Genomic DNA, 27530 nt, shown 5'->3' on the forward strand with positions numbered 1-27530 from the left:
GAGAGGGGGATGAGGCAGGAGTTGCCACCCACCCACTGGTCTCTGCTATTGCATAAATGGCGGTTGGCCAGGGCCGGGGCAAGTACTTGGTCCCACTCCCAAGCGCATGGAAGTCATCTGATGTTTCGTCACATCTTCATTGTATTTTAGATCAGGCCAGTGGTTTGTCTTGCATCACTACCCTGTATGTTATGCAGGTAGCCAGTGAAGAAGCACTGCCAACAATTTTGTTTTCTGAATAGCCTGCAGGGATGGCCTTACATCATGGCAGATGCATATATGTTAAACAGCTGCGATTTCATGCTTAACTTCATTATTGATGCTACATTACTCATGAAGACATACATATTTACGCTCTACCCACACACAGTGCCCAACAAACAGCTTATGCAAAGGGCAAGAATTGGGAGTTGATCGTTTGGCATAATGGCTGCTGTAGGACAGATTCTCCTTTCCTAGCAGCATGAATCAGGGAGGATTCTCAGGAGCACCTGTTTATAGCGCCTGACCCACTAGCTCACAGGTCCAACTTCTCGACTAGCCTGCCATTTTAAGCAGGTGCAATCCTATTAGAAAAACTGATTTGCAAAATGGATCGAGCCAACAGTCAAGCTCAGACTTCATATCTCCTGCTAGCTGGCACGACGCTGGAACCAGCCCCGCTTCTTTTACTTTTGGAAGCTTTTTTTCCCCTCCTCCCACCAAAGCAGGCTGAAAAAGGAAAGCTGTAATTCAGGCCATTGACAAAAACAAACAAAAAAGCCCAGAGTGCCCACTCCGCACAGTGAGACAATGAGAGGCTGCAAATCAGCTCAGATGTGTCTCCTTTGGGCCCAGAGCAGGTTTTTTTCTGTCCTACTGCGCAGATGAAATTGTTCATAAATCTTTGCACCTTTTATCCCAAACCATGTGAAAGCAAAACCTGTCTCCCACAGAGTTTTAAACTACCTCAAACATACTGAGGAACAACCAAGCAAAAATCTAACAATTGTTAACATTTTATTCCCAACAGCTGTTCAGCCTGAAAAGTTTCACTAATACACTAACAAAACCAAAACCAACAAAAAAATAAAAACAAATAAAAAAAAACAAAAAAGAAGAGGAAAAAAGTAAAATAAACTTTAACAAAGTTTAAAACACATTATAAATAAGTACAGCTCCAGAGCATAATTTACAAATATAAAACCACATAGAAACATATGTACAGGAGAGTTACATTACATACAAATATGTATAAAAATACCCCAGTGTTTATTCTCGTGCTAAAGCTGCATGGCTAGAGTTATCTTTGGTACTAAGCTCAGGGAAAAAGATCGTTTTACAAGACATGGCCCTGGCTGTACAATATGTCATACACAGGAAGACCAGAGCAAACTTCCGTGGGTTTCGAGGAGGTTTTGGGTGGGTGTTTACCCACAGCATCTCCCCCTGTGCATTACATATTGCAGGATCAGGGCAGAAAGCAAGGGCTTACAGAGGCAATTGCTGGCAGAACAGTTTTTTAATACATTGTACAAGGCACTTCATAAGAAATCTCTTCATTTTTTTTTCCTGTTCTCTTCTAAGACTCACTGGATGTCTACACTCGGCTCTTGCTGATACCGCTTTGTGGTTATAGTTCTAAAACTTCTTACTCTACATTCAGGATTAGAAACCTCTCGAAACATTGATTCAGTTTGCTTTCATCTGCAGAACCTAGATGGAAAGCCACCTAAACCACCTAACATTTTCCAGGACGGGGAAAAGACTTTGCATCTGCCTTCTGCTGGTGCTTAAGGGGTTGTTCTTATTTTGAAAGGTGAGAAGATCGGTCTTCCTGGAAAAACTCCTGGGAAGTGTCCACATTGAAATGCTGTTCGCAAAAGCATATGGTCCTCCATGCTGCCAGATACACCTGCAACTCCCATTCCCTTTGCAGTGGTCACCAGCCAACTGCCCCAGCATCCTACACCTCCGTTCCATCCCGGGTGTAGATGAGGCTATTAACCGTGAAGTTGTAGTAGTGATTGTACTGGGCTCCCTGGCTGCTGCTGTTGGGATGGAAGGAGCTGTAGTAGGCAGGGGAAGGTCCTGCAACCCGCTGCAGCTGGTCTGGTGAAGGCACCTCCTGAGAAGAGCTGCTGGAAGGGGTGAAAGTGCCACTGCTCAGCTGTCCAGCAGAGAAGTTCCTGTGATGCAGGTCACTGCCGAGACCCCCTGTCAGCCGGCTGCCTCCACCGCTTAGGGAGCTCATGCCACTGAAGAAGGTGCTGAGGCAGCTAGGGGTGGATGAAATGATACTGGAGGGAGAGGAGCTTTTGGGATGGTCCCTGGCAGAAGGCGAGGGGTCCAGCTCTGGGGGTGGGCTGTTTCCACAGGGTTTGCCTGCAGCTGGGATGGGTCGCTCTTCCTCAGCCTTCAGGCCCCCCAGAGAGGAGGCTGCAGACGCAGTCGCGGGGGTGTTGGGCTCAGAGCGCCGTTTGCGTTTGCGACGGAAGTTCCCATTGTCAAACATCTTCTCACAGTTGGGATCTAAGGTCCAGTAGTTTCCCTTCCCTGGTGGAAAACGGGAGAAACAAGAAAGTAAGTCAACTTTGGTGACAGACAGCCCCACCGCACACAGATGAGCAATATCTACATCTTGTCTGATCGGCACAGAAGGCACATCTCCCCTACACTTGTTCCTCCTCTATCTGTTGTTCAGTACAAAGACACAAAACCTGGCTCCGGGACATCATCACCTCCACCCCTTCAATGCTCAAGTGAAGGCCACCCAGAGAAGAACCTCCCCATCACAGAGTGTGAACCTCCCTGGAGGATCTGCACTTCTGCCTCAGACCTGGCCGAAGGAAATGTGAAGCAGGGCAGCAGTCTCAGCAGTAGGTGACACGACAGTGCCTCTGCCATGGCTTTTCTTAGAGGGGCTGAGGGAAAGGCGGGCTGGTGCACCCAGGTAGGCTGAGGGGCCAGCAGCGCTGAGTGCTGGGGGCTGCAGACAGGCTGCCCCACACCCAAGGATTAGCATGAGGGGGCTGCGGTGGCACTAGCTGTCCCCTGCCCATGCCCGGGCCTGACAGAGGCAGTGGCCCCACCATGTCCGCTCCCCGCCGGGCCGGGCCGGCACTGTCCGGGGCGCGCCTCCGCCCACTCCCGGGCACCGGCTGTGCCCCGCGGCCAGGCCGGCAAGCGCCGGGCAGGGAGGGGCGCCGTGAATCACGGGCGAAGGAGCCGGGTCTTGCACAACCGGCACTCCCGGCCTGCTCGGGGAGGGGGTAAGGGCTGGGGCCGGCCGCCCCTCGCCTACACCTCCCGCGGGGGCCAGAGCCGGGCCAGGCTGGGGCGAAGGGGGACGGTCGCCTGACAGCGGCCGGCCTGAGGGGACGAGGCAGCCCGGTCCGTCTCCTCACGGCGCCGGGCCCGAGGGTGGCGAAGGGGGACGGTCTCCTCACAGCGGCGGCCCCGAGGGGACAATGCAGCCCGGTCTCCTCACAGCGGCGGGCCTGGCTGGGGCGAAGGGGGGCCGCTCTCCTCACAGCGCCCGGCCTGAGGGGCCAAGGCAGCCCGGTCCCGCACAGCACCCGGCCTGAGAGGACCAGGGACCCACCGGACGAGGGCACCGCTGCCGCCCGCTCTCCTCACGGTGGTGCCGGCGGCCCCGCGGGCCCCGCGTCCGCCGCCCCCCCCGGCCCAGCCCACCCTCCGCTCGGCGCGGCGGCCTCACCGGGGTCGTCCTCGTCGCGGGGCACCTTGCGGAAGCAGTCGTTGAGGCTGAGGTTGTGGCGGATGCTGTTCTGCCATCCCGCCTTGCTGCGCTTGTAGAAGGGGAAGTTCTCGGCCACGTACTGGTAGATGTGGCTGAGGGTGAGCTTCCTCTCGGGGGCGCTCTGGATGGCCATGGCGATCAGCGCCGAGTAGGAGTAGGGCGGCCGCACCAGCTTCAGCAGCTCCTCCTGGCTGGCCAGGCTCAGCCAGCTCAGCTCCGCGCCGCCCGCCGACGGCGAGCCGGGCGCCGAGGGCGAGCCCACCAGCTGCCCGCCCCGCGAGCAGCCGTACGAGGCCGGCGGCAAGAAGGGCGCGGCGGCGGCGGCGGCGGCGGAGCCGGGCGGGCCCTGCAGGTAGGGCGCCGGGCTGTTCATGCCCCACAGGTAGCCGGCGTTGGCGGGCGCCCCGTAGTCCCCCAGCGCGTACCCGCCCGCCCGCTGCCCCGAGGAAGCGGCGGCGGCGGCGGCGGCGGCGGCGGCCGCGGCGGCGGCGGCCGCGGCGCCGGGCGGGTGGAGGCTGGGCTGGGGGTAGACGCTGAAGTTCTCGCTGCAGTACACCGCCATGTCGGGGGCTTCCTGGGCGCTGCGGGGCTGCGGGGGCGCAGGGGCGGCTGCCGGCGCCGAGGCTCTGGGCTGCGCCTGCTGCAACTCACCGGCGCTCATAATCCCTGGCCATGCAGGGCGGCCGGCGCTCCCCCCCCCCGCTCCCGTCCTCTCCCGCGGACAGGATCCCCCCCCCCGCGGCCCCAGTGGCCCCAGACCAAAAAATCCCGGGGGATGCGGCGCGGTGCCCTTATAGGCGCTGCTGTGCGCCCGGCCTCCCCGCCCGCGGCCGGGGCTGGGCGGGCGGCGGCGGCGCGCAGGGAGCAGCCAGTAGCGCGGCTCCGCGCCGGGGCGGGAGGCGGAGGGGGGCAAGGCCGGGCCCCAAAAGCGGCCATGGGGGAGGGACCGGCGGGGGGAGCTGCGGGCGGCGCCAGAGATTTGGCTGCCGGCACGGCGGGGATAGCATCCCCGAGCCTGCCGGCCCCCCCTAGCCCTGGCTGCGCCCCCGTCCCGGGGGGGGGGGGGGGGGGGGGAGCTCTCCGCGCTGCCCCGGCGCCCTCCGCCCCGGGCGCCCCCTCACCGGGGCTCCCCGCGCTGACCCAGCTCTCAGGGATCCGATCCCCCTTTCCCACGATCGTCGCTGATCCCTTAAACCGGCCCCGAAATTGAGGGCTGGAGGAGATTAGCATCGCTGCGGTTGCCCCGACGGGAACGCGAAGGCTGAAATTCGCTTGAACGTATTTATGTGTAATTTTGCCGCCCGTCTCACACGGCCGGGGCTGAGATCGCAGTTAATTAGCTTCGGATAAGGGAATTGTCCGAAATTAAACAACCAACCAACATCGGCATGTTCGCTCCTAACTGCGGGAGGGAAGGGCTGACAGTCGCGGGGCGCGATTTAATGAATAAAAGTTGATTTTCGCCTTGGTGCTTCGGGGGAGCTTGAGGGCAGGCGCATCCTTGTGTCGAGCAAAAGCTCTCGGTGTTTGTCACGATCGCGACACCCCGGGGCTTCTAGGGCGACCCGCTCCGGCAATTCCTTTTCCTCCGGGGCAGAGCACTCGGTCGGACCCACACGTGTAACAAGAAAAATACGGTTAAAGGTGCGGGACAATTTGGAGAGTCTTTGTCAGTCGCTCAGGAGACGTAAATCCCCGGGTCTTAAAGGGAATTGTTGCTCAGTTTTTTCCTGGTAAAAATGCCTAAAAATTCCCTTTCCAGGTACAGACGCGAAGTGCTCTCCCCGGGGTTGCAAGCGCCGGGCGTCTTTGTTTGACATGGGGATTCGGGGGAGAGAGGAGCCTTTGGGAACAGTCTTGGTGTTTTATGTCTTCGATAAAATAATGCACATATAAATTAGTGAAGCTGAATCGGGGCAGCTTTCCCAGACTACCTCCAATCCCAGGTTTTCATCCCACTTGTGATCTAAGCAGGGATGTAATGACTGGAAGATTGTCACCATTATATTTCGTTTTAAAACAAGTGTCAGATAATTTGGAGTCAGAACACTTAGAAGTGAGTGTGATAAAGAATTAATATTTTGGGTTTCCTCCTTTCATCATAAGGGGAGGTTTTGGGGTTTTTCTTTTTTGGGGTTTTGGGGGGTTTGGTGGTGGGGTTTTTTCCTGTTGTTATTTTGTTTCTGTCACTATTGCTGCTGATTATTTTATTTTGTGTCTTTTGGGGCAAGAGCTTACTGTGTGTATTTGGATAGCCAGAACAACAGGACAAAAAATATATATTATGTTTTGCAAGGTGACTTTTCCCTTCTCATCTTCCTTGCCTCTATAACAGCTGTGCATCTCTTTCGAGGAGGGTGGCACTGGAAGATGCTGATTTGAAGTCTGACTGGACAACAGGCATCTAAAACAAGCAGTCTGAGGGGAAATCACAGCTGGAAAGGACATTTAAAGGACAAGAAGCAGGTAGCTTTTTAAAAAGCAGGTTCCCTCTCTGTTTGAAGAGCTAAGCCGAAAATGTTATTCTCTAAAATTACAACAAATCTGTGTTTATCCGTTTGCTCAAAAAACCCACATTCGTTGCAGGAGGGAGAGGAGCAGTCAGTGGTATTGCCTTATCGCTCGAAATTGCTATTTTTGCTGGCGTGATTTGCTGTATTTGGGCAAAGGCAGAGCCATCTAGAGGAACAGTCCAGCTACGGCGAGGCGGGGAAGGCAGTTTCCCTCAGAGGCATGGTATGCTGCCTTCGAGTTTTCTTTAGTTGATTTCTCCTCTTCCAACAAAGGAAAAGGGTGAGAAAATAATGCTGAATTAGCTCTAATAAAAACGCGTGTCCTCAGAAAACTCGTTTGCTTTACCAAATAGTAAGGAACGTGAAACAAAAATAGCTTTTACAGAGGTTATTGCATAGCTGGGACGGCACGAATATGCAAACCAACACCTAATTCAAAGAGCAGAGAGAATAAAGCTTTGATGGTGTGACAGCTGTAAAAATGTTTAATTTTCTTAATGCATTTATCCTGCAAGTAGCATGCAGTGTTGCCTCAAAACATCATCAGCTCTCACTACAAACCTGTTGCTGCTCCCTTCTGCCGAGGCATGAGGAGAGCAGTGTGAACAGATCCAGCACTCTGCCTGTCCGCTTTCTAAATGCTGCTTTTTTCCAGAGAGCTCCGGGAAACATCTGCCTTTCAGAAACGCACCAAGAAGCTGGCAAGTGAGGTGCCAAAACGCAAAACTGAAATCAGTTTCAAGGTAAGAGTCTGAGGCTCCTGTCCATCACTGCAAGCAGATTTGGGGTTGGGCTTGGGCTTGGGCAAAGCTGTGAAATTACTCTGTTATTACTGAGTTGCTGGGACATTCCTTAGCATTGGCATTGCGAGTGTGGTAGCGATGTCTGCTGGTAGAGGAGCCCATGGCACCCGGGAGTTGGGGTTGAACCATATCCCCAGCCAGCTGCGATTATGTGCAAACCTCTCCAGCCAGCTGCCCTGGAAAGTGTTTCAAGGCTTCCTGAGGAAAAGTGCTGCAGTTAAGCAAGGTCCTCCTCATCCTTGCCTTGTGCTAACCACATCATTCACATTGGTGTTGTGCTTGTCCTTGTCGTGCATGTGGCAGGCACTTTTCTGCCTCCTAGGAAGACACTGTCTTTGCCTCTAAGGCCCTGCTCCTCTGAACATGTAGGTACAGGCTTAACTTTCCTGTTGCGAATCTCAGGTGTGTACGGCTGAACACGGAAACCTGAAAATGCTTCAGACCTGAGTTCCCAGACTCGCAGTGGGAACCAATACCTGCAGCCACCTGGGTCTCTCTCCGTTTCCTGAGGATGCTGAGTTCTAGGCACAGGGAATGTGCTGGAGAATTGGATGTAATAGCCCATATTGGCTTGTATTACTTTGCCAGTAGTAGAGACTAGGATCCCTTCAATGGGCTCCAAACTGCTGCAGTGAAGCAGGTTTGTTTTGTTTTGACTGCATTTGCAATGTAAGCCTCCCTTTTTCCCCAGGGGTGGCAAGAGGCAAGACAGTAACTCTGTGGCCCCCATACAATCTGCACGTGAATTCTTTTATGTCTTTCTCCAGAGTAATCAATGAAATGGAGAATGAGTTCTTCATCCCCAGGGACAAGATGGGAGAATTATCTTTTCGCTTGCAGTGGTCCAGTACTGTGGCTCCACTCTTGAGAATATCAAGGAATTGACTAAGAACAGCTCAAATTAAGTTTAAACTCTAGTACCACTCCCTTATTTACAGCTAAACCTATTCCTTCTTAGACTGGGCACTTTCCATCTATTAATATACTCTAAGAAAGGCTTTCTTTTTGCTCAACCTCTGATTTGTCCTGCAAATGGGTAACAGAGAATTCCTGATGCTGTGCAACAGATACTTCAGTGCCATGAATTTGGGAAGGGTGTTCTGTGTACGTATATACAGGTTGAAGTAATTTTTATCCCTTAGCTAAGAAGAATAATGTATATTCCTCCCTACCTGTATCTAGTTATCTATTGGACTGAAGTTCTGGCAATCCAATTTTGCCAACTTACCTTAAGATAAGATCAGAGGTTTTCAAACCTTTCTTGAATTTTCAGACCCTACGACATTTCCTGGGGAGGTGTCCTCATTCCACGTTTTTCAGGCTTCCGACAACAGTCTTTGTTTGGTTTTGTTTCTAGTTCGTGGTCTCTGGAAAAACACTGCAAGGCTGCAAACTTAAGGTTAGCATTTTGGAATAGCAAATATTTCCCCAGTGTGTTTATATGGTGCTGAGCGTGGTGGAGCCCCTGGACTCTGCCACAAAACAAGGAATAAATCATAGTTTATCACAAGCTGTAGTTACTCCAGCACTTTAGGCTGTCATGAGTGAACACCATCGCTGAAAGAAGCAGTTCTGTTCTGTGTCCACTCCTGGCTGCTTTTTCTGGCTGCTATGCTTGCACAAGTGTTTCTGTGGCTGTGGACTGGGGCACTGATCCAAGTTGAGAGGAACACCTCTTCTCAGTCCTATTTTTTTTCCTTTTTTCCTTCTTTTTACCCCCTCAGGTTAGTTTTAGCCTGGACCTGCCTAGCCCCTTCCTGAATGAGAGCTTGTTAGCAACTGATTAGCTGAGGTTTTCATAAAAGCTTCATTGTCTGTAACCTCTGTAAACTACCCGGAGCTGTGCTCCTAATAGAAGTGGGATTAAATAGACACCTTGGGAGTAAGGCCGTTGCAAGTGGGAATTTTAGAGTTTTAGGGGGACAACGGGATGTGGCCAGGCTTCAGTAACTGCATATCAGAAGTGATTTTACCAAAACTGGGAAAGAAGTCTGACTTTTGGATTTTGGAGGAATGAGGAGCCTGGTGGGAGACAGAAGGAAGTCAACTGTTTGCAGGTGGATTAAGCACACACTCCGGGTGTTTGGAAACACATTTTCAGAAGCTCTCAGTGCCCTGCATTCCTCCTGCCTCTCCTTGGGCTTAAGATTCATAAGAAGTGTTTAAATATCCCCACTCTGATCCCACAGATTTAATCCTTCCTCATTTTATTTTTGCAGCGATAAAAAAGTCCACCTGACAATGAGGTGTGACTAACTTGGTGCTATCGGATAGTGTCTTTGGGAAAAGGGTTAAGCAGGGGGCTTCATCCCGCCCGCTTAAAGCCACAAGCTGATCTGGGCTGAAATAAAACAACATCTTTGTGGTTTTTACGTGTTTTTGATGTGTAATGGAGTATTTGAAATGGAGCTTGTTGCTCTGGGCTGGTTGCCCTGTAGTGATTGCTCCTATAGAATAAGGTAAAGGCCAATGTCTTTTGGTCTTAATTAATCTGAATAGGCCACCTCTGCCCCGGAATGAGTAATGGAAGTAGAAAAAGCATAAAGATAAGTTTATGGTCAACGAAGGTGAAAATAATCTATACTAGGAGTAGATAAAGTCAGTAGCTGCCATCACCACCACCACAAGGAAACAGAGGAGTATTAAATTAATATTTCTTTCCTATGTTTGTCTGGGGGACAAAATCAGATAGTGTATTAGTATCAGGTTCTGGTGAAAGAGCATTTTTGGCTCCATTAATAACTATGAATTATGTTAAATAACAACCACATGAATTAAATACTATCAGCCAGTCCTGGTAATTCACAGCCAAGAGTTTCAGAACTCTCGAAACCAGGAACATATCTTGTGGGCCATTAATGCTGACTTTTCGTTTTGGGACACTAGAAAGATTTTAGAAGACTAAGAAAGCTGATATTGGCTGATTATTTAAAAAGATTGGGCAAATGATTTGGGTAATATTAAGACTGGCAGACTGTCACTGTTAAAGACAAGAAATAGTGGGCACATCACTTAGTTAATGAATTCTTAAAGGAAGGCAATGAAATTAATGCAAATGAGTGTGCTTGTATAGAAAATAGGCCTTGTCAAATCAATTTGCTGTTGTTCTTCAGTAAGAATTAGCAACTCTTGATATAACTGATTTCTGAAGGTATTCGGTTAATACTGTCTTGGAGATGAAATTTTTAAAAATTCTGTAAAATCAACATGGTGCAAATTAAATGGATCTAACTGGTTAAACAGAGATCCCAGGATGTCACTGTGAAAAATAAATCCTTGAGTCTCTTTGCAGAGAAATCCTGTAGAAAATAGTTCATTATTCTGTTTCTGTCATTGATTTGGGGGTAAAGAATCATTCTCTACCAAATGTATAAGAGTGTAAAAGTGGGGCTATGGAGTGTTAAATAATGAAGAGAACGGTTCACTGTCACAGAGCTACCTCAATCGCTGCATGGGAACTGGGAGCAAATGGGCAGGGTGTATTTTGATATGGAGAAGCAAAAGGATACATTCAGGACAAAAATCTGAGATTATTGAGTTGATGGAGTCCTTCTCAGAAATTTAGATTTTAAAAAAATTGTTTGGGTTCTTGTGAATATTCAGCTGTTCCTTGTTGTGATCTTGGGGTGAAAGAGGTATAAGAATAAGGAATTATGATAATGTCATATTAGTACTGTATCAAATTACGATAGCACCTATAAAACTGTGAGTAGTAGGGTAGAGTAACAGGGATGAAGTTTGCTATCCAGTCAAATACAAGAGCTACAGGACACCAAATAAAACTGGTAGAAACCACGTTCCTGAGAAGATGCCACTGAACACAACTTGCAGCTATGCCTTGAAGCTTCTCAAGGAACTCTCTTTGATTACTTATGGGAAGGAAATATTGTTTGCAGTCTGTAAATATCTATGCAAGAGCAGAAGCATGAGGATAAAGAACGAAGTCAGAACAGGAATCAGTGGCCGAAATTGGAGCAGGTCAGGTAGAAGAGGCTCAATTCATCTGCTCACACAGGGATAGCTAGGGCTAGTTGAGGTGCTTTGCAGTCTCCAGTGGTCTCCCGCTGGTAATGTTTCAAATATGTCACCTCAGATATCCTAGGGAACATCAGAGAGCTTTAAACACCCTGGTGTACAACTGAATTAAGTACAAAGTATTATTTTTACTGTCCTGCGTAATTACCGGAACAACTTACCAGGACTTACCGGGGATTCTCCACCAGCTTTAAAATCAAGATGAGACTTTTTTTTCTAATACATACTTGAAAAAAGACAGCTACTAAGAGAAACCTTCACCTGGATCCTTCTGCATGCATGTGGGCTGTCCACAGTGGTCTCCCATGTTCCCGTTTCCCACCAGCAGTCCTACCTTGAACACTGCACACTCCATACTCAAAGTTTTCCTCAGTTGGTTTGCTGTGTTTGCACTGTGCTTAATTTTACCCAGTACAGACAAGTTCAGTGATATTTCTGCTCAGGTTTTATTGCCCACCCAGGCAGCTGATTTTGGTAGTCCAGATACTGCTATGATGCCTCAGTAAGAATTGCTCTCTGTTGGAAGTATGACTCTTATGAGAAGGTCTGAGGACCTTGTTATCACCTAAGCCAAAAACCCACTCACAAGAAGTGCTCAAAAGATGCAGAGCAATATGTGCTGAGCCCCACAGGGCCATGTCTGCCATGAAGGCTACTGGCAAGAAACGTTTTGAGGTCTGTTCAGTCTTCTCGGACATGTAGATGCTATGTGATATCTGTAACTTGGCCAGCATATAATGAGGGGAAGTGGTCCAACAAAAGGAAGGATTGGTGCTAATGGAAGCTTGGCCAGGAGAAACAGGAATCTGATATCACTTTGGGTAAAATCTCACTGCTAATGAGCAAGTTAGAGATCTACCAGCATGATACTGTATGCGTTTTGAAAATCAGGTGGACAGACAAGGTAGTGATGCCATATGGGGAAACCTTGTTTTCAGGCAGTGATACAAAACACAGGAGAGGCATCAGCAGGATTCACAGTAGTAAGAAGAAAAACGTGGTCATCTTGAGATTTGTCACTTTTCAGAAATCGGCCCTTCCATTTAGGGCTGTGGAATGGGTTCTGTAGCACTTCTAGATGTATGGGCTCCTATGACAGATACCAAGGAAGAATTTCCTTGATTTCTTTGAAGAATTTGAAGTGATTCTGCTACCAGTCAAGACATGCCTAAGCTCTACCTCAGGAGTGAACCATTCATGTACCCAGTGGCTGATGTTCGTGACTGACACACTCTAAAGATTGGCAAAGACAATAGTAATCAGGAGCAAATATGGCAAGTGCCTGCAAGCTTTCATAGGGCTCTACAAACTCTACTTATGCAGAAAGAGGTGCAAGTGCAAACTAAACAGGCAACAGAGCTGAAAAGCTCTGACTGGCATTTAGGAAGACCAAAATTAGCAAGTAGGGGAAGAGCAAGCACTGGGTATCCCCTGGAGCAGTGGTCTTGTGCTGTTATAACCTCATCATTTGTCTCAGCTATTTATTTTACATAGCTTGGTGACAAAGAAAGCAGGCAACCACTGAGCCTGGGTGTTGGAAGACATTCTCTACCTGGCCAGCGCTAAGCAGAATGCAAAGGTGAAAAGACATACCCTGAGCAGGCGTATCCAGAGCTGGGAAAAAGTCAGATAGCAAAGGCACTCAAGGAAAATCGGTTTAAAAAGCAAGGCAGCATTAAAACATTCTTGTGAAAGTCCAGAAAGAACTAGTGTATCCTCCACAACATTAACGTTGAAGAGAGCTCCCTGCTTTCAGAGAAAGACAAGCTGAAGAGATGGGTGAAATATTGCCAGAGTTTTTACAGACCACCAATCAAGAGATGAAGAGATTCTCAGGGTTTGGGAGATTATAATGCTTCAGGAGCAGTATGACGAGAGGAATCTTGCATGCAGAGGCTGCAGAGAAGATTCAGTGGTCTGAAAAAATCTGAGGGGCTGAGAATGGATCGATGGGGCTGTAGGAAGGGTTATTGACCCTGAACAGGCAGTTGCATGTTATCAGGAAAGAAAAGATCCCCTAAACAAAGACAAGTGGATCCTAGTAAGTGAATTCCCCCAATGGTGACCTTCCAAATTCTGTGTTTCCTGATACCTAAGCAAATTCCGCAGTGTGTTCCTTGCTGGAGGATTCAGAAGGTAGATTCAGTTTCCACAAAGCAAGAGGGACAGTATAGCAAAAGCAGTGCAAGAGACTGGTCACTGACAAGTTCAGATATATCAAGAAGAACTTCAGTTGCACAATTTCAAAAAGTCATTTGACCCGGTGTGTTGCAATAGGTGTGTGGAGTGTCCTAGGGCTATATGATATGTGTAAGAAGCTGCTGAAAAACATCATGAAGAGGTGAGGTCAGCAGTCCTGGTCAAGAGCAAGCTGAACAACTGGTTCAACACAATGACTGGTAGCAGATGGGGTGACTGGATAATTTGCAGCAGCTTCTGGAGCTACCTGTAGAAAGTGAATGATGGAGTTACAGTCACCAAAGACTTTGGGCAAAGTCAGACAGGGAGATCAAAAGCCTGAGGATGATCACATCTTCAGTGGTGGTGCCAGTTCATCAGATGTGCCAAGTCAGGTTGCTGTGTCCGATGGAGAATGATGCAGATCAAACATTGACATGAGCCAGAAAAAGACCAGGAGGAAAGGGAGGAAAGATGAGAACTGTCCAGGCAGGTAGCAGCCGGGTGGACAAGATGGACACCCCCATTTATCTGAGAAGTTTCACCACACAGAACAGCAACAGATCCCTCTACAGAGATCTGAAGGAGGATGTAGCTGGCACATGTGGGCATAGGTCATGTGAGAGTCATGAAAAGACGCGGACAAATAATGGAAGCAAAAACCAGGCTACTCAGTAGGTCCCTGTCCTTGCTCTATGTGCAAATAAATGGATTGTCAGGAAGGCAGAAGAGAAGAAGACAGCTGGTCTTTTCAATGAAAAGTTACAGATTGTGAGGCCATGCTAGAAATGGGACAGTCAGCAGTAGGATGTACAAAAGGGACAGTCATCTGTGAGAGGAAACTGACTGCTGGCTAGCTGGATAATCACTTTCAAGGTACCATGTTCTTTGTTCTGGTAAAGGGGAAAGGATTAAGATCCTGATGGTAGGAGAAATGAGATTACTGGGTTTCATCTTGATTTTTTTTGTTTGTTTTACAATTTTCTCAACAGAAGTGTAGACCCCTAAGTACTGAATTTACACCTGCCTCTCCAAGCTGCTACTTCTTAACCTTCCTTCATAGACCCTTTGGGTCTGCAGTCCATGGATTGAAGGGGTGGATGTCATAAGACAATGAGTCTGCATTTGCTGAACACAATGGAGCACTTGAGAATGACTTCTAACTGTCCTTTACGGTCATTGGTCCACAGGACAAAAAAATAAAGGGCAAACCTCTCTGAAAATGGAGATGGTAAAGGCAAGAGAACTGAGAGGGAAAAGGGGCAAAAAGAAGATTGTTGCATGCAGCAGTTTCAAGTTCATCCTCGAGGAATGAAGCCACTTTGAGTTTCCAAACACTGGACCTATGACACCAGATCACTGTAATGGGCCAGGCAGACAGCCCTGCCAAACAGCAACCAGCACGAAGAGTGCAGAAGAAGAGGCAAAATCCAACTCAAGTTTCTACACTCTCCTCTTGAAGGATAATGTGGCACTTTACAAGTCAGGAGGTTTCTAGCAGAGTGGTGAATTCACATTGCATAGTCCCAAAGTTTTGGATAGGATCCCTAAAACATGAAATAAAATAAAATGTGCAGGATAGAGAGAACCAGATGATTTAGTCTGGGTTGTAGGAAGGGTGAGTGAGATGGAGGTGATTGAGCAGCATCAAAGGGTGACAATCAATTTGAATTTTCCCAGAAGTGATGTTGATGCCTGTGTTGCTTCTCTCTGTGCTTTTTCTTTAATTAAATACCAAATGTTCCATTAGTAGTTGGAATAACACACTGTTCCTGGGGAAAAGAAAACCCAAGTAATCCCTTTATCTGCTAAAATAGATGATTTCTAGTAGATTAAACAATGGCCTTTCAGCTAGCAGAGCATAGTTCAGGCCATAATTGAAGTCATCTCCTTGGCCTCTCCCCGGTTCCTCGCAGCCAGTAGTCCGTAGAGCCCCATCATCAGAGATAACCTCGGTGACTCTTGTCTGCAGTGAGTGTTTCTTAGATGAGGAGATTAGTCAGAGATAAAGCATATTACCTGAAAATAATAAGTGATTATGGTCCCGGACTGTCTCTCCACATTCATTTCACGCTGGTTAACCCTTGCAAAACTGGCTGCTGGTAGGGTTTAGGTCTTTAAAGAGGAGGGAGGGTGAAGGAAGGTTTCCCATGTCTGAGCGGAAAAGGAGAAATTTTGCCTTCTCTTTTCTGTTTCTTGCCCTGGGTGGGTATTTCTGGGCTTGGCAGGAGGCATCTGGCTCCTGGCATTGCTGCAGCTGGTGGTCCATGGAGGAGCCAGAACTGTGCCTTGCAGTGTTCTTGCGGGATGCTATCAGCCTCTGCCTCCCCATGCTAGTCAGCATGAAGCTGTGAGGTCTTAAAACTCCCTTAAAAGTCATCTGACATTTACTTGATAGCAACATAGAAAAATACTGGATGTGCCGTAGGTACATGCTGGCTGTATTTCCATTTCTGTATTAAACAGGACCAGGTTGTGGGCCCAGCCACTGACCGGCAGTAATCCATGCTGTTAAATTATTAGCGTGGACCAGGCATGTTTTGGGGTTAACAGTACTCTCCCATGCCCAGGCATGGCTCAGAGGCTATAAACGTCTCAGCTGGGAGTTTCCATGGGACCAGTCTGCTAAGGGGAGTGCTGGCTGGGCTGTGTGATGTGAGCTCAAGGCTAAGAACAGTCCCTGGTATTTTTTTCCAGCATGGATGTAGCTACTTTGACTTGACAACACAAAACCATTTGTGGCTTTCATTTTCATCATCAACAGGAGATCCAGAGAAATACGAGAATCTAGCAAGGTTTTTATAGCAAATTACTGACATGTCTAGGAGAAAAAAGTTAACATATTGTGTGGTCTTCTAGAAATTCAGGTTGGCCACCTAGGTAGGATGGAGAGAAGAAATGTAAAAGAAAATTCAGGTTGAAGAAATGCCTTGAAATCTGGTTATGGGGCATTGCTGTTGTTATCACTGCTGGGAATGAGCTCCTGTGCTGCAGAAAGCAAGTGTCCTGATGGGAAGATCTTTCCCTTGGTCTCCCTGCAAATACAGGTTAAATCCTGGCCCTTTTCAAGTCACCGGGAGTTTTGTTAATGACTTCATTAGGACCACTGCTGCTTCATTCATAAAAGGCGTCTTCCCAGCTCTCTGTGCCATTACTACATCTTCTGTCTGTTGTCAGACTGGTCTCCACGAGTGAGGGACGAGCGGGTTCATCCTTCTTCCTCTAAATGCCTCATCAGCCCTCCCTTGAAAACTGTAAATAAAGGCCGCTGGGGATAGCTTTTCTGCTTGACCCCTCACCTGAAATGAAAATAAAGGTGCCTGAATTTCATCCTGATGCGGAGCTCCTTCCTGGGATGGCTCTTTCCCGTAGCTGTTGACAGTTACCTGCCAAGCCCCATGGTTACCTTTGATTTTGCCGTAATGACATCTCAGTACTTAGGATGGCTCTGGGACTGTAATCCTCTCTGCAGCCTTAACCAATTTATGGGGTAACCTGAGACCAGGCTCTCACTTCCCTGTGATTTGGCCTCTTGTTAGCACTCACTGAAGGCATCAACAAGCTAAATGCAGAGCATTTATTTTATTGTATGCCCAGGGCTGGCAAATATCTCCATGCATGCATGCTGTAAACCTCTGCTTTTAGAAGGTAGCTGCATGTGCTTGCCACATTACAACTGCACAGTTTTTCATTTCCCCAAAGTGTGCTGCTAAAACAAATGCTTTGTTAGTGAAAACCAGGCAGGGCTCCAAGGGACTGTTAAGAGCAGAAGCAAGGATTCAGTGAAGTGGGATTTGTGCACAGTTTTGCCACAGATTTTCAGTATGATTTGTAGCTTGATTTGTCCAGGGTGCTTCGTCTTTAAAATCCTTCAATTCGTAGTCCTTTGTCTGTCTCCTGTGTTTAGACTGTAAGCTCTTCAGGGCCAGGGCTTTTTTGTTTGCATAACAGCTTTTATAATAACTCTCCCCTGATCTTTAGAGGACCTACCTGTGTGTGTATAATACACTTATAAAAGAGCAGTTGCAGTTTCATAGTGGTGAACAACGCTGGCGTAAGAAGAGGACATGAGTCCTGATCCCTGCTCCCTAACCTGTATTAATTTGCTTTTCTAAAGGAAATTTCAGGGCAGATGATTTACGTGGCAGCGGAAGCAGGAGGGGGATCCCCGGGGAAAGCAAACACTTGAGTCTTCAAGGTGGGATGACTTTGGTGGCACACTTCTCTAATGACCATCTGATCCAGGAGGTGCCCGCTTCCTAAGCACAGATCAAAGACAAAAGGTGACTTTTGAAATGACATGCAACCACCTTTCACATTGTTTAAATTCTCTCCTCCTGCTAGCGTTTGATCTCACTTTACTTTTCCTGTCACTAGAAGCAGGTGGTTGCTTTATTCTCCCCCACAAGTTTGTGTCAGCTGAACAGCTAATGGCTGCAATGGGAAAATTTTCCAGTTGCATACCCAGTCCAAACCTCGGTGCGGTCAATGGGAAGACTCCTCTTCACTGTAGTCAGTTGTGGATGAGGTCTAGATGAGCTGATTTGGAGTGGTTTTTATCCTGCCAAAGTTGGCTTTAAGAAGTAGATGTGATTGTATTGTGAGGTGAGACTCAAGGAAATTCCAGCTGGCTGAAACCCATGAGCTCCTCCAGACGTGGGCATATGGCTTGAGGATTTTCCATGATGTGCTATAGATGCACGTTTCTCCTATATTTATTGCTAGCAAAGGCTTGTGCTTGTTATTCTGGGCTCTCAGCTCTATTTGGTGGCTCTACTGGCTGCTGGTGAAAATGGCAGGCTCTTGGCTACCATGAGGTCTGTGATGAATGTGGTTGCAAGTGACAGGCTTAAGTCAAACCAATGCCATATTATAACCAGAGTTAATGTTAGTTCAAGAGCCTCCCTGAGACCTGGGTTACTTGCATGGGCTGCAAGAATTTCATCTGTTATTCCTATTTGTCCATAATGCAAGGTGCTATTCTGCTGTACTCATGTAAGCCTATCGCTAATTTTAACGAACTCCTTCCAAGGAGAAAGAGAAGTACAATTTACCTAGCAGGCAAGCTCTTAACAAAGCCTTGGATATCTGATACACATAATGGTCCCAGAGGCATGTTTACTTTGGACTGAATGAGTGAGTGAAAACCATTTTGGAAGGACTTTTTCACCTCTAGCGACTTAACCTAACGAGGAAAAAAGTGATGTGGTTAAAGGGCTATTTAAACAACTGCATTAATGAGCAGATTTAAGTTCTCCAAGAATACCTGTATGTATTTGCCTTACACAGGTGCATAAATATGCATTGATTTGTATCACAGGACACATTGTATAGACAGTGATGAGATTTCAGCTGTCCTCTGCTGATGGATGCTTTTTTGGCGTGAACTATGAGCAAAAGGCTGATTGATTTAGCAAGCTACAGCAGAACTGCCCCAAGATTTGGAACACCATTGAGTTCACCAGCTGCCCTTGTCTTCTGTGGGGAGGAGTGGCTATGCAACAAAGAGTTTGACTTTGAGGACTCAGTCCTGTAAGTGATTTAGGTGCCTGGAAGAGAGCTACAGATGCCTCAGATTTAGGCTGAAGGATGGTACTTATTTCTGACCACAAGATGCCATAAATGCCCCCACCAATTTACCAAGAAAACTGGAGAGAAGCATGAAAGAAATAACTCCATGGTAAACCTTCCCATGCTGGACTGCTGCAGTGACAAAAGTTCATGTTTTTAGCCCCAAATGGATGACTGACCTCATGCTGACAGAATGGGCTGTCAACACTTGTCCCTTGAAGAAGAGTCTCCTCTTTGCGCTTTGTCTCCTCGTGTTGATAACCTAAATGGAGATTCACAGATTACGCCCTGCCTTTTTCACGCGATGGGGGTCCTGCTTACTGATCACTTCCCTCTTTCAACATTCTCACAGGGGCAATGAATCTTATTTCTGGCCCAAAGAGCACCTGTCAAGAGCTGGGTTGACAGGGAGGTGTGTCCTCCTTGATCACGTTTTCTTGCATAGCATTAATTAATAGCTGAGATGGTTCACCTGAGCCCTGCTGGTACCCAGTGCAGTGCTTTGCACAAGACCAATACAGGCTTAGATAGCACCGTTGCCATTTCATGAGTGGAAAAAGACAGCAAATATAGGAAGTTAGGGCCAAATTGAGGTGAAATTCATATCTGTGTCACGTCCTATATACCACCGCAGTCTTACTGAGGCTATGAGATCGACTTTCCAGAGGTACATAAGTACCTCTAAGCACAGGGAAATGTCCAGCAGGGTGTCAGGAAGGAGCTGCACAGATCAGGTACACAAATGTCACTGTTTTACATTATAATTGAGGGCCTTGGCTTTAATTTAAACCCTTCCCATCTGATTTTAAATGATGTGAACTCAGCTATCACACATTTGGGCCCATTGGAAATTCTCCCAAGTTGCTACTAAAACACAGAATTTTCTGCTACTCTCCCAAGTTGCTACTAAAACACAGACTTCTGCCAAGTCTGGTCCTGGCTGGTTTGTTGTAATTTCCTTGTATTCATGCACATAGCATGATGTGGAGAGGTCAAAAGCACCACTGCCCTCTGAAAACCTCCCTGGATGTTTGGGGTGATCATTGTCTTGAGAAACAGGGGCGCTTCCATTCAGGTACATGATTTAGGCTCCTGGCCTTGGGAATCTCAGCAGTCACCTCCCTGGAGGATTGTGAAAATAAACCAATTATTTAAGAGCAATTTTCTCCTGCAGGTGTTTACAGCACAGTGTTTGTCTTCATTAACTTATGTCTTAGAGATGTGCAGACAGCTGCACAGATGGCATCTGTGCCGAGTACAGCGAGAGTACAGAGTACGCTCTTCAGTGAACTGCTCCTAGGGCAGGAAGCTTTAGAAAAAACATATAGGCAGTATTTAGGTGGCGGAAGGTGAGGAGGAAAAGGCATAGGGAAAGTGGCCTGGTCAAAAAAAATGCTGACAAAGTACCCCCATAGCTGAGATTCACAAGTAACACTGAAGTGTCCAGCGCTGCTTTGTGTAGCCCAGCAGAGTTTGGATGATCATGCAGTGATTAGTGGTGTAGGGAAGGGACAATGCCTGCTTATGTGAAGCCAACGTGCTATTTCCATTTACTCCAGTTGGATGTCTCCCTACTGGTGCTTCTCGTGTGCAGCCCGTGCTGAGTGCTGTGGCGGGGGGTGCCAGGATCTGACACACAGGAACATCCTTCTGCTGAGTTTCTGCATATCGAGGGGTTCAAGGGAAGTCTGAGCCCATTGCAGCGAACTGGTATCGCAGGAGAGATAATGGCCCTGCAGCTGAGCAGTGTCTGAGAAGGAAGTTTAAAAAAAGTCTGATTGTATAAAAACACTTAAAAAAAACCAAAGGCATTTGGCTGGTTTACTTTTTCTTCATATCTGAATTAGCAACGAGGAGGCAGATAAGCTGTCCCAGAGGTAGAGGAAGATGAGACCTGGGAGTTTGGTTCCTACCCACTTCTAATTGGGATGATGTTGGCAATTATCAGCCCCATCATTTGGTATTTGGGAAGGAGAAATGGGAAGCTGAACAGCAATAGTGGGCTGCTTCTGCATGAATTATCCTGGCAAAGTGCCTTTTAATTTCATGTGAGCTGTGCCTGCAAGAAGATGGAAGGATCAGCCATCATCAAGGAAGGTTAGGATTTGGAGCCAGGTTTTGGAAATTGTCTCCTATCTCAGTAATGAATCATACACCTTAGGTGAAATTTGGATCCTACTGAATAAGCATTTTGGGTTTTGAGTTTAGCAAGGCCAGAATTTCACCCCTAACTTCAAATGTATCCAGACACTTCTGTGCCTGCAGCTTGAAACTGGCTACCAATGTTACACCCTAAAATCGTATCTCTTTTATATTAGTCTTAGGTCCTGATTCTGCTCCCCCTATAACTGATGGGGGTTCCAATGCTGAGTTCAAGATAACAGGACTGTCCCTCCTTTACCATGCTGCTTTATAGAATTATGATATTTTAAAAGTCAGTCTTCTTAATTTGTATTATTCCTGATAATTCTAGAATGCAGACTTGGTTTCATTTGCATCAGAAATAGGATCCATTTTCCCTGCCCTGGAAGGAAGACACTCTCAAGAGCTTACTGATATTTGTGTGTTTGACTTTAAGGCAGAAGTTTGTTTCTAATTAATTGAATAAGTGCTTTAATCCCTGGCCTGAGGGCTTCCCATAGAGCATTAGCTGTATTAAGAAGGAAATGGAGTGTAATCCCTTTAATATAAGCACAGAAGAACATGAGAGTTTCATATTTCTGGAAATAATTTCTTTCCTTGTTGCATCATTTACTCTAATATTGATTTGCATAAAATACTGTGGGGACAAAGAGTTTCTCTTTTTGCCTGACTCCAGCGCTGAGCTATTAGCAGCACATGACCTTTGCCCAGAGTGTTAGCATCCCTGGCCTCCAGTTATACACTGGTGCCTAACAATGTGCAAAGAGAAATAACTCTGGAATTCCAATGGTGCCTGTGAACACAGGTCCGTGACCGGCTGTGTTCTGTGAAGGATCCTGGAGCTGAGATGTCATCTTTCTGACTCATGCATTGTCACCAGCATTTACTACTATTTGCATTACTGTAGTGCCAGAGAATCTCGTTCCTGAACCGATAGCCAGGCTCATGTGTAGCTACAGAAATTGGACTCTTGGGTGAGATTCAGCTTGCCAAACCCAGGCTTTCTGAGAAAGCAGTTGATTTCATCCCTGAGTGTGTATCTATCTACATTGGTCACATGAATTGGGCTAAATGAGCCAGGAAGCCGCTAAAGATCAGCTCAGAGGGAGACGTCCTCTTTGTGGACATATAAATTAGGTGAGATTAGTCTTGGATGAGGTGCCTGCAAACCTGGTTAATGCTTGACATTTTTTAAAGAGTAAATACTGCTTTGTGGGTCTGGTCTGGTGTTCCTGCCCATTTGTGGGACAGGAGACTAAATCTGAGCATCCCCTGCTGTGTTACATTTCACATCATCAGAGGAAGAGAACTGCAGCATCTGGATGGGACAGTTCAGCTGTACTCAGCCGACCTCCAAGACCAAGTGGAGATCCCTGCCTGCCTTACTTCTGCAGTGTCTCCCACCCTTCCATGCAATGAGGTAAGGATGCTGTTTTCTTCTGCTCAATGCACCCACAAAATAAGTCCTTTCCTCCCCAGTTTCCCCATCTTTTGCTCCCATCTTTATCTTTAGCAGGAGCTGGGGATGCTTCAAAAGCTCATGAAGGGCAGGCTTTGTCCCTCTCCTGGCTATGTGTCCCCAGCATCACTGGCTGCAGCTGAAGGGGTGGGTAGCATCTCCCCAGCTATGACTGTAGGATGGATTCTCCTCCAAGAAGCACTCACCCCACACCTTCAGGGGCCACCCTCCTCCCCAAGGCCTCCAAATTTCTGGAGTACAGGTGTCTCACAAAGGGATAGATTTTTCCATTGTCTCTGGAAACACTGTGGCCACAGAGGTGCTAGTCGGTCCCATCGCACACGTACCCTCTCCCAGGAGGGGACACCCGTTTTTAACCCCTGGATGGCTCTGGGGCTGCTGGTAGTGGAGTGCCACCATTTCTTCCCTGCTGGGTCCCACCAGACTGTATCTCCTGAGGTGTCTGGCTCCATATGTGCTGGTTGCTGGGCTGGATGGGTATATTTTGCATTGCTGAAGCTGGATGAAGTCAATCGTGCTCTAACTGCCAATCTGGGGGGCACAGGAGTCTGACAGCACCAGCAAATCCTCTTCCTCCTGACAAGTACCCATCTCCAGGTCTCCAGATCCCTTTATCCCTTAGGGCACTGTGGAGGAGAGGATCTGGTGTGCTGTTTGTTAACTGACCGACTTTTCTGGTCCAGGTTCCTGGTTCACTATGGTGGATACAATGAGGAAAACAGTGCACTTGAAGGTGAAGTACGCACAGGATTCTCATCCTCACCGGTGTTTGAGTAATGGTTTTGCAGGGTCCACCAGACTGGGAAGATAATAGGAGCTGGTGACAATGAGGTTCTGGGTCCTGGCCAAAGGCAGGCACTAGTCTGGAAAGCCCAGAGGGGAAAAAAGGGTGAAATGTTAGAAAAAAAGGGTGAGAATGTAAAATGTATTCTTGCCCATAATGGGTGATGTTGTTGGCAAGTCACGAGGAGCCCTCCCTAAGGTGCTGTGTGCTGGTGCAGTTAGTGGTTCCCTTTTATTACACGGATGTGGGAGCGCAGACCTGTTGTGCCTTGGCCAGCCCAGCCACCCCTGTGTGGTGGATGTGTTTGTGCAGCCATGGAGATCCAAGTAACACCTTCAATTACGGCACAAGAGCTCATCTCCCCCAGCCCTCTGCCCTGCATTGACGAGTTAGCATATTTAATGCTTTAGCACAAAAGCAGCTCTCAGGCCAGTCTGAAGGCTCATCTCACCTGATTTTCCTGGCTCCAGCAGTGCCTGTGGTGGATGCTAAGGGAGAAGACACATACAGCGCTTTCTCCCTAAAATCCTCTTCTCATCTCCAGAAGTTTGCACTGTGGTGATTTGCAGCATTAGGGCAGGTGTCACTGGCTTAATATCCTTTGGCAGAGTTTTCCTTCATAATTTCTCCAGTTGCTTTGCAGAATGAGTATTGACATTAGCTGGCACTTAACTTTAAATGAGTGATAAGCACATGGGAAATAGAAGACCAAAGCACATGCTTATTTAACCTGGGTGACACAGGACCTCAGAAGCTGATCAAAGTATTTTGGCAGCTTTATGTCAGTGCTCTGCTGAGAGGTGTCTGAGCAGTCAGAGGAGGCTTGAGAAAGGCAGGAGGAGGGTGTTGCAAGGGACAGCCTGGGACAAAAAGAGCCCCAGAGCCAAAAGAGCATAGGGCTTTCCTGGCCACCCTGCTCAGAGCTCAACTGAGCAAGGGGTTGTCCCTGTTGGACTGGCCCCAGGTGGCCCAGGGGACAGAGGCTGTGCCCAGAAGAGCAGCTTATCCTCTCCTGAACTACAAGGGAGTATTTTGGGCTTGTATTACCACTTCTGAAAGCTCCCATCAAGTCTTAGCAGCTCCTTATGTTTGCCTTCTCTCATTTCAGCCACCTGTGTCACTGGGCACATACGGGAGTTTGTAGAAGAGAGAATACCAGTGGTGCAAGGAGTACAAGCCATTCAATGAGGAGAATGTGCAGGTACCATGGGCTTTTCCTTGCTTGGCTCTTTAGCCCATGGTGCCAGCCTCCCTCTCGGGGCTACAGGACAGCCAGGGACCAGGTCGGTGCCAGGGGGGCAGCCGGCACGGGTGCTGTTTCCACCGACAGGGTCTGCTCTGGTCCCCACCGCCATGACCCACCAGCAGGTCACATCATGCCAAAATGCCCTTGGCTTGTGTCCCCATCCCTTCTGTGGGAAATCCCCTTTGTGCCCTCTGGTAAAGCTGTTTGGGGCGGGCGATGCTAATTACATTCATTAAGTCAGGGCACTAATGACTGCTTGCTGAACCGGTGCCTAAGCCTTGGACTCCTGTTGCTTCCCGTGGGGCTGATGGAGTGCATCAGGATTAGACCCATCCCAGTACTGCCTTGAGGAGGGGGATTGCATTTGGGATGGAGATGGCACCTTGCCCTGACACGGGCCTGAGAAGATTTCTGCCGAGAAGCTGAGGTTGGTTTTTTTCTAATCTCCTTGCAGTGTGAGTGACCCCCTGAGCTATTTAATCTGATTTGCCTCGCTCCGCCTCCCCTGGCTTAATTGCTTGTGGCAGCCCAGTGGGGACAGCTGCAGTTTGCACTGGGCCACTGCAGAGAAGTGGCGGGGGGCATGTTCAGTTGCTAAAGTGCTTTGGGCTCATACATTCACGAGAGCGGGGGAAAAAAATGTTCAGGCTGGGGAGGAAAACAGGGGGGACAACAACAGAGAAATCATTGTGTGAAGGTGCCCACTGGGGCAGAGGGGCTGTCTGTGGCCACCGTTGCCATGCTTGCCTGGGCAGCAGCTTGAGGAGCCCTCTCCTCTCCCCTCCTCCTGCCCCAGGGAGCGCCCCTGCTGCCAGGAGCCTTCATTAACAGTCCTGCTTGGGGCTCCCACTGTTCTCCAGGGCTGGCAAGTGCTTTCTGGGCAGCCCCAGCCTCAGGTAGCTGCTCCACTTCCAGGAGCTGAGATCCTAACTGGGAGGGCAGGGTTTAATCCCTGTGCATCTCAGTTTCTTTTTCTTTTCTGTGTTTCCATTTCTGTATTTATTTATTTGTAATTTTATTTTCTTTTATTTTTGGAAGTCTGCACACTTCCTGTGGAGGTCCTGATGTAATTTGGGAGATAAGAAGGGAGGGAGCACCTAAGGTATGGCTGCTTTCCTTGAGTTGCTGTCCCACTGGGTAGCATGATGATGAGGTACCCAGGAGGCACAGGTTTCCCTCTTAGCCCTGCTAGGATATGGGATTTTTTAAGAGGATAAAACTGCTGTAATGTTCTTATCTGTGGAGTTTTGGATGGTAGGCTACTTCCAAGGGGAAGGTGGGGAGCTCCTTGGGTTAAGGCAGAAAGCACTGGCTGGTGAGCCATCCCCACCATGGGCTCCTGGAGGCTCCTGTCCCTCTGGAGATGCCTCATGAGGAGCTCTGGCCATCCTTGGTGGGGAAAGTCCCCAGATACAGGTAGTTCCTGTAGCTCTGCAACCTCCACCTGCCTTCCTGTCAGCATGGTGAAGGAGAAGCCACCCTGGGGAAAGCCCTGAGGACCTTGGAGGTTGAGGGACAAACAGAAACCCGTGTTGATTCAAAACAACAATGAAAAAACTCTGTGAGGATGGTTCTTGCTGGCCCCAGCAGCCTGGCAGTGCTCACAACAGGAGAGTCTCTTTCAGAGTCCCTAGAAAGGAGCAACTGGCTTGTGACAAGAGCTGTAGTGTGCATCTGAAGGGGCTGGAGCCAGCAGACACCCCCCAGACCAGCCATGCCAACAGCCCCATTAGCCTTTCCCCAACATGAACCCTGGATCCATTCTCTCTTCCACCGTCAAACTGCTGCTTGTGCCGGGGCTCCCTCCCTCCCTCCTACTGTCCACGTGGGGCACAGCAGAGTCCCAAGCCAGAAGATGGGCAGAAAGAGGAAGCCCTGATGGTCTCTGTGTCTTTAATGACAGGTATGGAGCTGCTTTGTGGCCGTTGTACCCCCAGGGGTGCTGACCCCACCAACACCCAGGCTTTGCCGTGGGCAGGTAGCTTGATGATGCTTTGGCAACTGTCCTTCCCACTCCCAGCCCCTCCATTCGATGAGACTTCTTTCTGCAGAAGCTGCAGGTTGCAGACTCCCAGCTAAAAGCCGAGGAATTTGCTGTACCCCGGGAGGAGCAGGCGATGACCTACAGCGACAGCATTGTCAGGGAGAGGAGGGAAGTCATCCCAGCGTGGAGCATCAAAGCCAGCAGTTGTGCTGATGATGCAGAAGGGAGGAAGCCAGAAGGCAGCACCCCTCGCCCCAAAGCCTTGCAGCAGAGAACACACTTCGCTCCTTCCTCTTGCAGAAAGCTACCTACCAAACTACTACCCTGCCACCGAACTGGCAGCAACCCAGGCAGAGAAATCGGAGGGGCTGCAGGCTCTCGCTGAGCTGGAGAAGGGGCTGTCTTATCACCAGCGTCTTCCAGCTGCTGCTCAGACTGCTGCAACAGCAGGGAACCCCCGATGCCGGCGCCGCCTGCTTGCAAAGAGCTGACCGGCCATATCCAGCTACCCTAGGGGCTGTCTGCCTGGGCCTTTGCCAGCTGAGCCCCCCTGCCTATGCTCCATGCTGGCTGGACACGTGCAGATGGCAGCATCCTGATGAAGCATCGGTGCCAGGCTCAGCCTGGCAATGATTAGCAGCATAGGCACAGCACCCTGTCACCATGAATATGCAGCTCCTAGGCTAGCTCAAAGTGCAGATGTAGTGAGCTGCAGTCTTCGAAACATCTGCAGAGCCATGCTCGTGAAGAGCCCCTGCTAGTAAGGCATCAGCACTGCAACATCTCTAAGGGTTTTATCCTCACAGCTCCTTTGGGATAGAGGGAGATGCAGTTAACCCTATGTTGCAGGTTGTGAACAGGAGCAAGGGAGGCAAAAGCACTCTGACTGAGCATGTTGGGACTTGGGTGGTTCAAACCAGCAGCTTGTAGGGCCCTTCTGCTAGAGATACCTGTCTGGCAGCAAGTGCAGCAAAGGAGCTGGTAGCCAGCCCTTAGCCACGCCATTTAACAGCTTGCTCGCATGGATTAAAATGCTGATGGAAGTCAGGAAA

The 27530-nt window shown here is 48.6% G+C and overlaps 1 protein-coding gene and 1 long non-coding RNA gene across 4 annotated transcripts; one reads left to right on the plus strand and one right to left on the minus strand.

Annotated features, from left to right (window-relative positions):
• Positions 1 to 980: 980 nt before the first annotated feature.
• Positions 981 to 4471, minus strand: FOXI3 (forkhead box I3). The gene is made up of 2 exons (XM_056326576.1): positions 3701 to 4471; positions 981 to 2535 (listed from the first exon to the last, which is right to left on the minus strand). Exons 1-2 carry the CDS (start codon positions 4401 to 4403, stop codon positions 1946 to 1948), a joined length of 1293 nt encoding a protein of 430 aa, XP_056182551.1. The 5' UTR covers positions 4404 to 4471; the 3' UTR covers positions 981 to 1945.
• LOC130143718 (uncharacterized) lies at positions 3952 to 26925 on the plus strand. 3 transcript variants are annotated; one of them, XR_008819841.1, is made up of 7 exons: positions 3952 to 4094; positions 6078 to 6208; positions 6329 to 6535; positions 6911 to 6998; positions 22284 to 22404; positions 23148 to 23197; positions 24357 to 26925. It is a non-coding gene; the product is annotated as an uncharacterized LOC130143718 (long non-coding RNA). The 3 variants fall into 3 exon arrangements; XR_008819840.1 differs by lacking the exon at positions 6329 to 6535; XR_008819842.1 differs by lacking the exons at positions 6329 to 6535; positions 23148 to 23197.
• Positions 26926 to 27530: the final 605 nt, after the last annotated feature.

The sequence above is a fragment of the Falco biarmicus genome, chromosome 1, assembly GCF_023638135.1.
Source record: "Falco biarmicus isolate bFalBia1 chromosome 1, bFalBia1.pri, whole genome shotgun sequence".
In the NCBI taxonomy this organism is placed as follows: Eukaryota; Metazoa; Chordata; class Aves; order Falconiformes; family Falconidae; genus Falco; species Falco biarmicus.

What these genes read in the sequence shown, in the direction of transcription:
- FOXI3 (XM_056326576.1), bottom strand. Translation starts at nt 4,403, where the DNA reads ATGAGCGCCGGTGAGTTGCAGCAGGCGCAGCCCAGAGCCTCGGCGCCG. An exon ending in CCGCGACGAGGACGACCCCG is followed by an intron (nt 2,536 to 3,700) that starts GTGAGGCCGCCG and finishes GTTTTCCACCAG; the next exon opens with GGAAGGGAAACTACTGGACC.